A 13,042-nucleotide genomic window follows, 5' to 3' on the forward strand; every position below is an offset into this window, starting at 1 on the left:
AAATGAGTTGAGATAAGATGATTTTATGTGTGTTTGAATTGGAGCTGAGATAAAATCGTTTTAACTTTAGTTTGAGAGTTGTAGATCCCAACAATGATTACATCATGTTTGTAATAATTTAAGTATTATTTTTAAATAAAATTTAATAGATAATTGGTAAATAATAAAATATATAACCAAAAAATTTTAACCACTGCGAGGCACGGGGGTGGGTGGACTCGAAATTACTCGGTATCAGCCAAACTGAAAAAGTTGCATTCCGTCTGAAAAGCAAAAGGAAGAAAGATGTTAATTTGTCTTTTGTGAAAACAGGTGAAACGCTAAATGTTAGCGTTCAATTATGAAGATCATCTTTCCATACGAACAGAATTGAGATGAAACTCTATATCGAAATCCAACCGTCTCATTTTTCTCCCTTCTCCGTATCCTTTTATTTTATAGGTTGTTTTCTATCAACAAATATAGTCAGCAACTCATAAGATAGAATCAAATCGAAGGTGAAACTGTTAAAAAGGAAATTAAACCAGGCAACTGCCTTATACTTTTCTTGATTTTTATAAAGAATAATGTTAGGCTGCACCCCAAATATGCACACTAGCGTAAATGAGTTTTTTTGTTTTTGTTTTCTTTTTTCTTTAAGCATTTTTTAAACATTCTTAACTATTAAGAAAAAATTAAAAAATATATATAAATTCACCAATAGTTATTAAAATTAATAATATAAATAAGCACATTTGGTGATCATATTTAAAAGCCATAGTATCATTTTCTTTTTATAAATTTATACACCAACATATTCGTGAAAATGCACACATGCGAATTCAGTAATTAGATGAAGATATTTAAACCCAATTCAGTTAGCTCAAGAAAGGAAAAGTCAAGTTTGGCCCAGTAAATTAGGCCCGTTAATTTTGGTCCTTTGTTCAAGCGGATTCATGGGATGGGGCGAAGCCTTGTGGAGCCGGATTTTGAATCGATAACATGTTGATTGAGGCCCAGCCCATCCCAACAACAACTCGAGTTAAAGACAGCTCTGAAAATGGCGCTGCGGTGTCGGCTCCAAAACCCTAATGCCAACGAGGTGGTTCGTCTTAGTATGGAGGGAACAGCTTATCGGGGGTCGCATTGCTGTAAATGTAAGAGGTAAGCTTGGATTGTTCGAGTTCTAAATACTACAATTTTACTATCAGATGCCTATGATTTATTCTTCAACACTCCCTTCACTAAAGAATTGATAGGAGTAGAGATGAGACTAATAAGAATCTGCAAAAGCCTTGTCTCACTCTCTCTAGAAAACCCTCTGCCGCATCTCCACGAAACCCCAACTCTCTCCTGCTTAATCTCTGTGTTATATTTCTCCTCCTCTAAACCCAAGAAGTCAACATCCACTGTAACAGTCCTGGACTACTTGATCAATCAGCACCAATTCTCGCCTGAAGCTGCTCTGAAAGCTTCATCAACCTTTACTTACCTGAGAAATCCAGAAAAGGCGGATTCCGTTCTTTCGTTCTTCAAGGAAAGCGGTTTCTCCCAGACCCATATCGAGCAAGTGGTTAAGATAATACCCAAGGTTCTCTCTGCCAAACTTGCCGTCACCATCAAACCCAAAATCAAAATTTTCCAGGACTTGGGCTTTGCACCCGACGACATTGCCAAGATTGTATCCGGTGACCCGTGGATTCTTACTCGGAGTCCCGTTAATGAGATTGGACCCTCAATTTTGCTGTTGAAGAGTATTCTGGATTCCAATGAAAACATCGTTAGGGTCTTAAAGTCTTCAGGGTGGTTTTTGAATCATGATTTGAATAAGACTATGATGCCCAATATTGAATTTCTGAAGCGTTGTGGAATTAGTTCTTCGCAGATCGTTACATATTTGTTTAATTTCCCGAGGTTTTTTCTGAATAAGCCGGAGAGCATTCAGGCTTTCGTTAAAAAGGTTGATGGAATGGGGTTTGATAGAAAGTCTAAGATGTTTCTTTGTGCCATTCGGACAGTGAGTTCAATGTCAGAAAGGAATTGGGAACTCAAGTTGGAACTTTTCCGAAGTTTGGGGTTTTCGGAAAAAGATATTCTTGATGTGTTTAGGAGGTTGCCTCAGGTTTTTGCTATATCCGAGAGGAAAATTAAGGAGGTAACTGGACTCCTGTTTAGTGCTCGGAAGGTAGATATCTCGTATTTTGTTGACCATCCAGAATTGCTTATTTGCAGCGTTGAGCATAGGTTAAAACCCCGTCTACGAGTTTTGGAGATTCTGGAAAAGAAAAATGTGCTTAAGAGGAAACCTCGTTTAACTACTGTCTGCCGAATGCCCAAGGAGAAGTTCTTAAAGAAATTTGTACTTCCTTATTCAAAAGAACTCGCAGAGGTAAATGAGGCTGGTGGGGGTCATATACAATTGGATGCATACAATGATGAGCATCTTCAAGAGGGCGCTATTCAAATCAATGTATGATCTTTGATGTCTTGGCTAATTCATTTATTAATGCTTATAATTGGCATGCATGGCGAGTTCAGTTTTGGAAGAGCCATAACTAAAATTTAGAATCATTTTTTGTTGATCGGTAAACAACAAAGTTTAGAATGATGATGTGTAATTAGGTATCCTCTATTAAGGAGATAACTTCCATATTCTCTTTTGGTCAATTTCAGTTATAAATAGATGCATAATTTTCTGCAATTTCTTCAATATGGGCCCTATGTTCAAACAGAGCTATCGCTGCATGAGGAGGGCGTCTATATAGTTGGTTACTTTAAACGTTATTTCATTTTATTCTGTCTGCGTCTGTCTCTATGATTTTTATATAAAAAATTTTCACCAAATGAAAGGTACTGCAGGATGCAAAATTTTCTTATTTATATGATGCCATATGTAAGGTGCAGAAGATTCATTATTCATGCGACCCCTCTAGCGAGCATTGAACTGAAGCACAGGGTGTATACACATTTAGAAAATTCAATTATCATTTGCTGTATGAATAGATGCTGGTGAGCAGTTTTGAGAGGTTGTGGCTTTATTATGAGCAAACACACAACTCAAGAATTAAGAAAATACACTAGTCTTGAAGTTTCAATTTGGGCACTTTCATGATGAAGATCGATTTTCAATTGTTTGATATTTAATGTTTTTTTCTTGTAGGATTATAGAGGATTACAACGCGGCAACTAGGCGAACTGTCCTTGTACTGAATGAGATCTCCTCTAACTAGGGATGATTATTTTTCGAAATTACTCTCGTTCTACTGTCCTGATATACTTCTATGTTTCTATTCAAAGGTGATCCATCTTCCGTACAAGTTCGTGTGCCATGCACCAGAGCTTCCATCTTCTGATCATGCCAAAATATGGATATGAAGGTAGTAAAAGTGAATAACTTGGTTAAAACCGCAAAAATTGTCAACAACAATATTCTTTACCATTGTTACTCCTTGACTTCACGAAGAAATGTGGACAATTGGACATGGACCATTAATCTATTGATTGTTATTTATTTATTTTGTTCCATAAATTTTATCGACTGTAATGTAATTTGGTATATGCATGTTAAGGTAGTGGTGCGTGCGACCAATCTCGTATTATTGAGACACGTAGGGTGGGGGAGAAGCTGCCAATGAGTCGACAAGTTCAGTTTTAAATTGAAGTGTTACAGTCTATGAAGATGAGTAGATGACATCAAAGACAAAGGATTCCATTCTATGATTTCTATTCCTAGTCTTTTCATTATTTAGGTTCATAGGACCATTTTGTCAAAGAGCAGTGAATCTGCCATTTCACTCAATGGCTCTTAAACAAGAGTAACTGAAATTAACGAGGCCTAATTAATTTGAATTTCAAGCAACTTTCTTTCAGCTAAATGTAAATATAAAATGATGGGAATCAGTTTGCAAATATGGTCAAATGCAATACACTAAATAAATTATTATCAGCTAAACTAAACTTCGCCTAACCGTTGCATAAAGCTGATTGGAATCTTAGTGGCGTTGAAGAAATTAATAGGAAAAGTAATAATTAAAGGAGATAAAGGTGTTTCAATTATCCTTATATATAACATTGCCGATCCCACTTTTACCTATTTTTTATTGATCATTCACAATTAGGCATCGTTTAGATTGAAAAATTATCTCAATTCATCTCATTTTATTATTATAATTTTCTTAAATTTTCATATAAAATATAATAAATAATTTAACTTTTTGAAATCTCAAAATAATAATAATATTAAAAAGAATACTTTATTCAACTAATTTAAAACTATTTCATCTCAACTCACTATTAAATTTGAACCAAAGGAAACAATATTCTTTGTTCATTCCTTCTTCGACTTTGGACTAAATATATATACATATATGAGAAGCTAATGATGAAAAGATTGATAACATGGATGACCCTTCATTATACAGCCCATTGTTAACATTTTTATTTTTTTTCTAAACAAGCAAATATATTTCATTAACTAAGATGATACAAGAGGAGGGGTGGGGTTTCCTAATAAACACCCCAAAATAATAACAACAGTGCAAAGAAGTGGATAAAAAAGAAAAAAGTGAATTTTTACAATCAATTTCTTGGTCGTCACTCATGTCATACAAAGAGGACGCCATTCTAAAAGACGGTAATAAGTTGTTCGCAAAGAATTGCGAACAATGAAACCACCGCCGATAGCGGTGGAACTTCCACTGAAAGCGGTGAAAGGGGCGGGTGCACTGTTGCTTGTTGTCATGAGATGTTTTTTGGAGAGATCATCAACCATTTTTTCAAGATCACGGTTTCGGGAAAACGATAACATAAGAGAAAACCCGGCATCGAATGGACTGATTTGTCGATCATTTGTATTCCCGGGCACCTGTGATGGCGCGTGGCAGCCACGCGCCTATGGGATGGAGGGTGGGTGGCCCAGATCTAGAAGATCTTGGCGAGACAAAGCTACTGGTACGGAGGGTGTAGCCGTTGAAAGCGTTGTTGTGCGGCGGCGCGTGGGGAACATGCGCGGAAACAAGTCGCGCTTGAGGGCCATGCGCAGACCTTTTTGGAGCGACTCTGCGCCGTCCCAGTAGTTTGGCGGCTGTAGGATGGGGTGGTGGAGCGCGTGTAGGTATATGGCAGTCAGAGAGTAGCAGATTTGACAAAAAACTAACCGGTAGAGAGAGAAGAGAAAAAACACTACTATAAAATGCGGAAATGAAAATGAGAAGGAAAGGAGGGTGAGAGACACAGATCCACCCTCCTCTCCCGCGATGGCTCTCACGGAAATGGACAATTCTAGAGAGAAGGCAAACATTCTCACTCTAGAAGGCAGACTTTTCTGCATTAGTGTTAACATATAATTTCGAGAAGTAGATGCTAAATGTCCCATCATTTTTCATTTTAAATCTTAGTTATAGTACGGCTTCTTAAGATCGTGTTTGAATTAAGATACTGCATGCCTATATAATTTAATGATGATAATAATTTTTATTTTGTCTTCAGTAAGATTTTCTCCCGTGGTGTTGTGGTTCGAAAGCAACAACTACAGGACTATATTCCAAGTAGAATTATTCTATTCAACCCTCCTATACTATTCATCTATTGAGGGAAAAAATAAAAAAATAAAAGCAGTTACGTGGAGTAAGATTGCTTAATTGAATTTTTCTTAAAATTAGTATCAAATCAAAAATTTAATTTAATTATTAATTTAATTTAATTTTCATAAACTTACTAGGTGTAGTTTGGATAGTGAGTTGAGATGAAAGTTAAATAAAATATTATTTTTTAATATTATTATTGTTTTAGTATTTAAAAAAGTTAAATTGTTTATTATATTTTATATGAGAATTTAGAAAAGTTGTAATGATGAGATAAAATAAAACATTTCTTATATCCAAATGACGGTCTGAGTGAAATTTGGATAATGAGTTGAGTTAAGATGAGTTGAAATGGTCTGTGAATAATAGTGAGATTGTTGAGTTTAGATGAGATGAGATGATTTTATGTGTATTTGGATTAGAGGTGAGATAAGACGATTTTAAATTTTTTTGGATTTGAGAGTTGTGGGTGAGTCCTACCAACGATTGTATAGTATTTGTAATAATTTAAGTATTATTTTTAAATAAAACTTAATGGATAATTGGTAAATAATAAAACATATAACAAAAAAAAGGTAACACTGTGAGGCACAGGGGTGGGTGAGTTCGAAATTACTCAGCATTAGCCAAACTAAAAAAGCTGCATTTCGTCTGAAGAGCAAACAGGTGAAATGCTCTATGTTAGCGTTTGGTTACGAAAATCATCTTTTTGCACGAACAGAGTTGAGACGAAACTCTATATCCAAACCCTAACTCATTTTTCCCTCTTATCCGTATCCTTTTATTTTATACGTTGTTTTCTATCAACAAATACAGTCAGCAGCCCATAGGATAGAAGTCATAGAACCATCATCGGAGGTGAATTAACCATTAAAAAGGAAATTAAACCAGGCAACTGCAATATACTTTTATTGTTAATTGGGAAAGTTTCCAAATTCAACCTCGGCTTCTACGAATCATCCTTGTATTTCTAAGCTCTTCACAAGCCGGACAATGCTAGGCTGCACACTTGCACACTCCGCAAATATGCACACCAGTGCAAATGAAATTTTTTAGTTTTCTTTTATTTTTCTTTAAACATTTTTTAAACATCCTTAATTAAGAAAAAAAAATATATATTTGATGAGTATATTTGAAAGTCGTAGTATCATTTTCTTTTTATAAATTTATACATCAACATTTACGTGAAACTGCACATACGAATTCAGAAATTAAGATGCAGATATTTAGGCCCAATTCAGTTAGCTCAAGAAAGGAAATTCAAGCTTGGTCCAGGAAATTAGGCCCGTTAATTTTGGTCCTTTGTTCTAGCGGATTCATGGGATGGGGCGAAGCCTTGTGGAGCCGGATTTTGAATCGACAACGTTGATTGAGGCCCAGCCCATCTCAACAACAACTCGAGTCAACAACTCGAGTTAAAGACAGGGCTCTGAAAATGGCGCTGAGGTGTCGGCTCCAAAACCCTAATGCCAACGAGGTGGTTCGTCTTAGTATGGAGGGAACAGCTTATCGGGGGTCGCATTGCTGTAAATGTAAGAGGTAAGCTTGGATTGTTCGAGTTCTAAATACTACAATTTTACTATCAGATGCCTATGATTTATACTTCAACACTCCCTTCACTAAAGAATTGATAGGAGTAGAGATGAGACTAATAAGAATCTGCAAAAGCCTTGTCTCACTCTCTCTAGAAAACCCTCTGCCGCATCTCCACGAAACCCCAACTCTCTCCTGCTTAATCTCTGTGTTATATTTCTCCTCCTCTAAACCCAAGAAGTCAACATCCACTGTAACAGTCCTGGACTACTTGATCAATCAGCACCAATTCTCGCCTGAAGCTGCTCTCAAAGCTTCATCAACCTTTACTTACCTGAGAAATCCAAAAAAGGCGGATTCCGTTCTTTCGTTCTTCAAGGAGAGCGGGTTCTCCCAGACCCATATCGAGCTAGTGGTTAAGAGAATGCCCAAGGTTCTCTCTGCCAAACTTGCCGTTACCATCAAACCCATAATCAAAATTTTCCAGGACTCGGGCTTTGCGCGCGACGACATTGCCGAGATTGTATCCGGTGACCCGTGGATTCTTACTCGGAGTGCCGGTAATGAGATTGGACCCTCAATTTTGGTGTTGAAGAGTATTCTGGATTCCAATGAAGACATCGTTAGGGCCTTAAAGTCTTCAGGGTGGTTTTTGAAGAATGATTTGGGTAAGACTATGATGCCCAATATTGAATTTCTGAAGCGTTGTGAAATTAGTTCTTCACAGATCGTCAAATATTTGTTTAATTTCCCGAGGTTTTTTCTGCATAAGCCGGAGAGCATTCAGGCTTTCGTTAAAACGGTTGATGGAATGGGGTTTAATAGAAAATCTAAGATGTTTCTTTCTGCCATTCGGACAGTCAGTTCAATGTCAGAAGAGAATTGGGAGCTCAAGTTGGAACTTTTCCGAAGTTTGGGGTTTTCGGAAAAAGATATTCTTGATGTGTTTAGGAGGGTGCCTCAGGTTTTTGCTGTATCCGAGAGGAAAATTAAGGAGGTAACTGGGCTCCTGTTTAGCGCTCGGAACGTAGATATCTCTTATTTTGTTGACCATCCAGAATTGCTTATTTGCAGCGTTGAGCGCAGGTTAAAACCCCGTCTACGAGTTTTGGAGATTCTGGAAAAGAAAAATGTGCTTAATAGGAAACCTCGTTTAAGTACGGTCTGCAAAATCCCCGAGAAGAAGTTCTTAAACAAATTTGTACTTCCTTATTCAAAAGAACTTGCGGAGGTAAATGAGGCTGGTGAGAGTTCATACACAATTGGATGCGTACAATGATGAGCATCTTCAGGAGAGCGCTATTCAAATCAATGTATGATCTTTGATGTCTTGGCTAATTCATTTATTTATGCTTATAATTGGCATGCATGGCGAGTTCAGTTTTGGAAGAGCCATATCAAAAATTTAGAATAATTTTTTGTTGATCGGTAAACAACAAAGATTAGAATGATGATGTGTAATTAGGTATCCTCTTTTGAGGAGATAACTTTCATATTCTCTTTTGGTCAATTTCAGTTATAAATAGATGCTTAGTTTTCTGCAATTTCTTCAATATGGACCCTATGTTCAAATAGAGCTATCGCTGCATGTGGAGGGCAACTATATAGTTGGTTACTTTATACGTTATTTCATTTTATTTTGCCTGCATTTGTCTCTATGATTTTTATATAAAACAATTTCACCAAATGAAATGTACTGCAGGATGCAAAATTTTCTTATTTATATGATGCCATATGTAAGGTGCAGAAGATTCATTATTCACGCGACCCCTATAGCGAGCATTGAACTGAAGCACAGGGTGCTTACACATTTAGAAAGCCCATTAATTTAATTATCATTTGCTGTATGAATAGATGCTGGTGAGCAGTTTTGAGAGGTTGTGGCTTTATTATGAGCAAACATAAGAATTAAGAAAATACACTAGTCTTGAAGTTTCAATTTGGGCACTTTCATGAGGAAGAGCAATTTTCAATTGTTTGATATTTAATGCTTTTTTCTTGTAGGATTATAGAGGATTACATCGTGGCAACTAGGCGAACTGTCCTTGTAATGAATGAGATCTCCTCTAACTAGGGATGATTCTTTTGCGAAATTGTTCTCGTTCTACTGTCCTGATATACTTCTATGTTTCTGTTCAAAGGTGATCCATCTTCCGTACAGGTTGGATTGTTCCTTCATTTCCCCCTTTCCATCATTATCTTACTACCTTAACGATATCTCAAATGACTTGTGTGCTATTACCATTACAACCTTGACTCAATCGGGACCATATGCACCAAATTTTGGGAGTAATATCTACGCTGCTTGAGGGATAGATAGAAGGTGTATGATGAATCTAGAAATAAATTCCTTGTATAAATGAAATCTCATTGGGATGAACTCAGTTAATTTTGATATCCAATTGGATATCAGAACCAATATTTGCTCCTTAAAGTTGCAACACTAGGTTGGATAATTTGTTCCCTGATTCAAGTCCAAATGTTTGCAGCCTTCATCTTAGCCTTATTTGCATTCAAAACTTATCTCATCTCATTATTACAACTTTCCCAAATTTCCACACAAAATATAATAAATAATTCAACTTTTATTCTACTATTCACAAACCATCTCAAGCCATCCCCACTCATCTTAGAACCCAAACCAATCTGCCTGCTTGTCGTCCCTTGGGCTTCACTGGTAGTGTATGGAGTCCGAGAGCATTAGTTGTAGTGTACTCCATGTACGTTGGAGCTCAGCTCATCCATATTGTTTCATCTCAATTATTTACACATCACCGCCTTCTCTAATTGGAAGACCATAGATTCCAAATTATGCATTTGGGCGTGGCTAATACACCAGTTTGTTTATATTTGCATTATTTTGATTGCTGGAATTAGTAAATATCTTCCCTCCTTCCCAGTGTGTTCCAGTTGTGCTTCACTCGTGACCCCCCCCCCCCCCCCCCCCCCCCCCCCCCCCCCCCCCCCCCCCCCCCCCCCCCCCCCCCCCCCTCTTTTATTTACAAGATATCACTGCCACATGTTGATTTTGGTTCAGGGATATGAAAGCCTCTTCATCCTCATGTGCAAGATAACTTCATTTGTATGTCAACAAATGCTTCCTTGATGCTAAGCAAGCAATACGCAGTGTATTGAACACCTTGGACTTCCTCCTTGGTGGTCCGTTTCTTATGGGAAAAATAGAAGGTGACATTTGAGTTAGTGACCGAGGGATGGGCTCTCCTTCAGTCAACTTTTATGCAAACTCTGTGTCTTCCTTCAGATTCTATTGTTAATGTTGGGCATGTGATCCGTTGGGTAGTTGGTAGGAATCTTCCCCATTCAAATTAGGAAAGAGACGTGGGGGGGTGGGTCTCAAGACTCTCAAACCCTCGTGGGGTCCTACTCCTACCACACCTGTTTGGGGGGCAAACTAGGTCTCATCAACTACCTTCTTTATTCAGACACAGATAAAAATTGCGAGGGATTGAATCCATTTTGATGAATTGCAGTGGGGAAGTCTTCATTTCAAACAAAAGGATACGCATTTACAACTGTTAAGACTCTAGTTTTCACCAAAGGAAACGAACATATATAAGAGGGATCATAAACAATGACTTTGATCTTCCTTCCTAATTTATCATCTCTATCGTACTACTTAATTTGTTATATTTTTATTTATTTAGTTATTAACAAAACGTATGACCAAAGACGATTGCATTTGAAAATTCTAAAAATTAAAAATTAAAAGGAGTTCATTTCCAAGAGGTAGCCACGAGTATTGAGCAGAGATTGTACAGCCTCTCCGTACACCCCTCCACCGAAAGCCTCCAAAGCCAATTCAGCATCCATCTTGTCCACCTCATCTTCCTCCACCGTCTTGTTTGAACTCGTGGGCCTTACCATCACAAGTGTCGCGCCGTCCATCCATGCTCCTCCTTTCAGCTCCAGCTTCTGCATGTGTCTCATTCTCATCCTCACGCTCGGCACCGTTGTCCTGCCTCCATTATTTCTCTCCCAACCCCCCTCCCCCTCCGCCTCTCCGCCCACCAACCCATCCTGCGCAGCCGCCATTCCCTCCGTGTTGTCGCTTACCTGCGGCTCCGCTCCCTCCGCAAACTCTCTTAGCCCCTCCTTGTCCATCACCACCGTCCCCTCTCCTTCCCTGTCTTTCAAAACCACCCTCTCCAACTCGCCGTGCTCCTTAACCACCTCCTTCAGCAAATAGTGCCTCGCCGACGCCGCTATCAATGCGCTTATTGTCCATACCACTCTCAGCTTCAGCCCTCCCGCGAAGTCCACGTCGAAGAAGTCAGCTGGTATCCGCGTCATCGGCGACTGCGAAGTTCGTATTTCGCGAAACCCGAAGATAATGCAGCTCCTGAGAGTACTCCCGAACTCAGCCCTCCACATGACGACGGCTTTTTTCTCCAGCTTGAGGTCGCCGGACGGGAGCTCGATCTCGAGGTTTTTGATCTTCTCGAACCCGCGGAGGATTTGGGCGGGCGAGTTCAGAAGGGAACGGGTCTGGATCGGGTGGGGCTTGGGCAACAGGAGGTTGTGCAAGGACTTGAGGATCGATCGGAGGAAGGTGAGGAGAGCCGCGTCGGTGTTGCCAGATTCAGAAGAAACGACACGGTCGACTTTCAGCAGGAGCGACTCGGTATGAGGGACGAGCGAATTGAATCGTTTGGAGACTGCCCGGCAGCGGATCAGGGTCTTGATGTCGGAGACGGAGTTGAAGATGAAGAGGACGAGCGCGTCGGGGATTCGATCGAATCCGTCCATTTTTTTATATGGGTCAGAAAGCTGCTTTCAGAGATTGTAAACGTAGACACGTTTGTGTGTTCTGTTTTGGCCTTTTAAGAGCATGAGCATTGAATTTACTATTTTATTTTTTAAATTTTGATTAATATTTAATTTTTTTACTTTTAATTAATCATGCAAAATTTAAAGTCTATATTAGATTAGTCATTACATTCTTTATAATAATAAAATATTATTATTTTTTATTTTTATAATTAATTAATTTTATTTTCATAACCTCTTATAATTTCTAATAATTATATTCATTTTCATTTTTACAATCTAATAAATAAAATTTCATCATACGATATCAAGGAAAAGAGCTGCGAGAGAGAGAAGGAGCTAAAATATAATAAACAATAGGTTTAGACTTATTATAGGACTTTTCATATTTTAAAAGAACAATAAAGTTACTGTAGCTCATATTTGAGTTGAAAAGTCTTTGACTAATTCAATGTGGGCAGTTATTGTTAAAATTAGTCAAATATAAAGATGAAAAGGCATTTGGCCAATTAAATGCCAATGCTCTAAGTTGCGGGACTTGGGAGACGAGAGATAAGAGTAATATCGGATATTTTACAATTAATTTTTACTATTAGAATTTAGATCTAACTATGAATTGGAATTTTTTTTAAGAGTTTGACCGAATTCTAGAATGAAAAAAAAAGACTTATGAAATAATTTTTATAACATCTATTAAATATTATTTTATCGTAATTATTAAATATTTAATACTATTTAAAGATTTAAAATAACACCAATAAAAAATACACAAATAATAAACAAACTTCATAATTATAAGATTAACAATAACATAACGAGGTGAAGTATCAAATTGTTTTTTTTAGAAAATAAAAACAGTCAAGCCATTCAGTTGTTGCGGAAAGAAGTAATGCTATATATAAGTTTTAAATATATATGTTTAGTTCAAGCTCTTTTTAAAAAAAGTAAATTTTACTAAAATATAATAGATTTTTTTGTACTTTTTGAGATAGGGTCCACTTTATTATAAAGAAATTATATAAAATTTATCTATTTAAAACATTTTTTAATAATTCCTAGTTGGATGTTTTCAAATATCTTGTAATCAGATGCAAGGTATCGGATTTTTTTTTTAAATAAAAAAAAGTAAAGAAAAAACGAAAGGTATAAATTGCATGTCG

At 37.3% G+C, this 13,042-nt stretch overlaps 3 protein-coding genes across 12 annotated transcripts; 2 read left to right on the forward strand and 1 right to left on the reverse strand.

The window, feature by feature from the left end:
* Positions 1 to 1,035: 1,035 nt before the first annotated feature.
* LOC121259534 lies at positions 1,036 to 10,680 on the forward strand. Of its 4 annotated transcripts, XR_005939600.1 has the most exons (3): positions 1,036 to 2,449; positions 10,132 to 10,293; positions 10,439 to 10,680. XR_005939600.1 is itself a non-coding variant. In XM_041161152.1 (2 exons), exons 1-2 carry the CDS (start codon positions 1,247 to 1,249, stop codon positions 10,198 to 10,200), a joined length of 1,272 nt encoding a protein of 423 aa, XP_041017086.1. In that variant the 5' UTR covers positions 1,036 to 1,246; the 3' UTR covers positions 10,201 to 10,392. The 4 variants fall into 4 exon arrangements, 3 of the variants coding, with proteins under 3 accessions (XP_041017086.1, XP_041017085.1, XP_041017087.1); XM_041161152.1 differs by lacking the exon at positions 10,439 to 10,680 and having other exon boundaries at positions 10,132 to 10,392; XM_041161151.1 differs by lacking the exons at positions 10,132 to 10,293; positions 10,439 to 10,680 and adding an exon at positions 2,839 to 3,070.
* Positions 6,982 to 9,589, forward strand: LOC121259537. 7 transcript variants are annotated; one of them, XM_041161158.1, is made up of 4 exons: positions 6,982 to 7,654; positions 7,851 to 8,091; positions 8,169 to 8,407; positions 9,099 to 9,589. In XM_041161158.1, the coding sequence occupies exons 1-3, from the start codon at positions 7,204 to 7,206 to the stop codon at positions 8,371 to 8,373; spliced, it is 897 nt and encodes a 298-aa protein (XP_041017092.1). In that variant the 5' UTR covers positions 6,982 to 7,203; the 3' UTR covers positions 8,374 to 8,407; positions 9,099 to 9,589. The 7 variants fall into 7 exon arrangements, with proteins under 7 accessions (XP_041017092.1, XP_041017091.1, XP_041017094.1 ...); XM_041161157.1 differs by lacking the exon at positions 9,099 to 9,589 and adding an exon at positions 8,797 to 9,029; XM_041161160.1 differs by lacking the exon at positions 9,099 to 9,589 and having other exon boundaries at positions 8,181 to 8,638.
* LOC121259536 (F-box protein At1g22220) lies at positions 10,570 to 12,500 on the reverse strand. Its single transcript, XM_041161156.1, has 2 exons — positions 12,412 to 12,500; positions 10,570 to 11,940 (listed from the first exon to the last, which is right to left on the reverse strand). The coding sequence occupies exon 2, from the start codon at positions 11,859 to 11,861 to the stop codon at positions 10,818 to 10,820; it is 1,044 nt and encodes a 347-aa protein (XP_041017090.1). The 5' UTR covers positions 11,862 to 11,940; positions 12,412 to 12,500; the 3' UTR covers positions 10,570 to 10,817.
* Positions 12,501 to 13,042: the final 542 nt, after the last annotated feature.

The sequence above is a fragment of the Juglans microcarpa x Juglans regia genome, chromosome 4D, assembly GCF_004785595.1.
Source record: "Juglans microcarpa x Juglans regia isolate MS1-56 chromosome 4D, Jm3101_v1.0, whole genome shotgun sequence".
Taxonomy (NCBI): Eukaryota; Viridiplantae; Streptophyta; class Magnoliopsida; order Fagales; family Juglandaceae; genus Juglans; species Juglans microcarpa x Juglans regia.

Coding starts and splice junctions, on each gene's coding strand:
- LOC121259534 (XM_041161151.1), top strand. CDS start 1,247: ATGAGACTAATAAGAATCTGCAAAAGCCTTGTCTCACTCTCTCTAGAA. Junction 2,450..2,838: donor AGGGCGCTATTCAAATCAAT/GTATGATCTTTG, acceptor AAGGTACTGCAG/GATGCAAAATTTTCTTATTT.
- LOC121259536 (XM_041161156.1), bottom strand. CDS start 11,861: ATGGACGGATTCGATCGAATCCCCGACGCGCTCGTCCTCTTCATCTTC.
- LOC121259537 (XM_041161158.1), top strand. CDS start 7,204: ATGAGACTAATAAGAATCTGCAAAAGCCTTGTCTCACTCTCTCTAGAA. Junction 7,655..7,850: donor GATTCTTACTCGGAGTGCCG/GTAATGAGATTG, acceptor TAATTTCCCGAG/GTTTTTTCTGCATAAGCCGG. Junction 8,092..8,168: donor CCGAGAGGAAAATTAAGGAG/GTAACTGGGCTC, acceptor GCTTATTTGCAG/CGTTGAGCGCAGGTTAAAAC.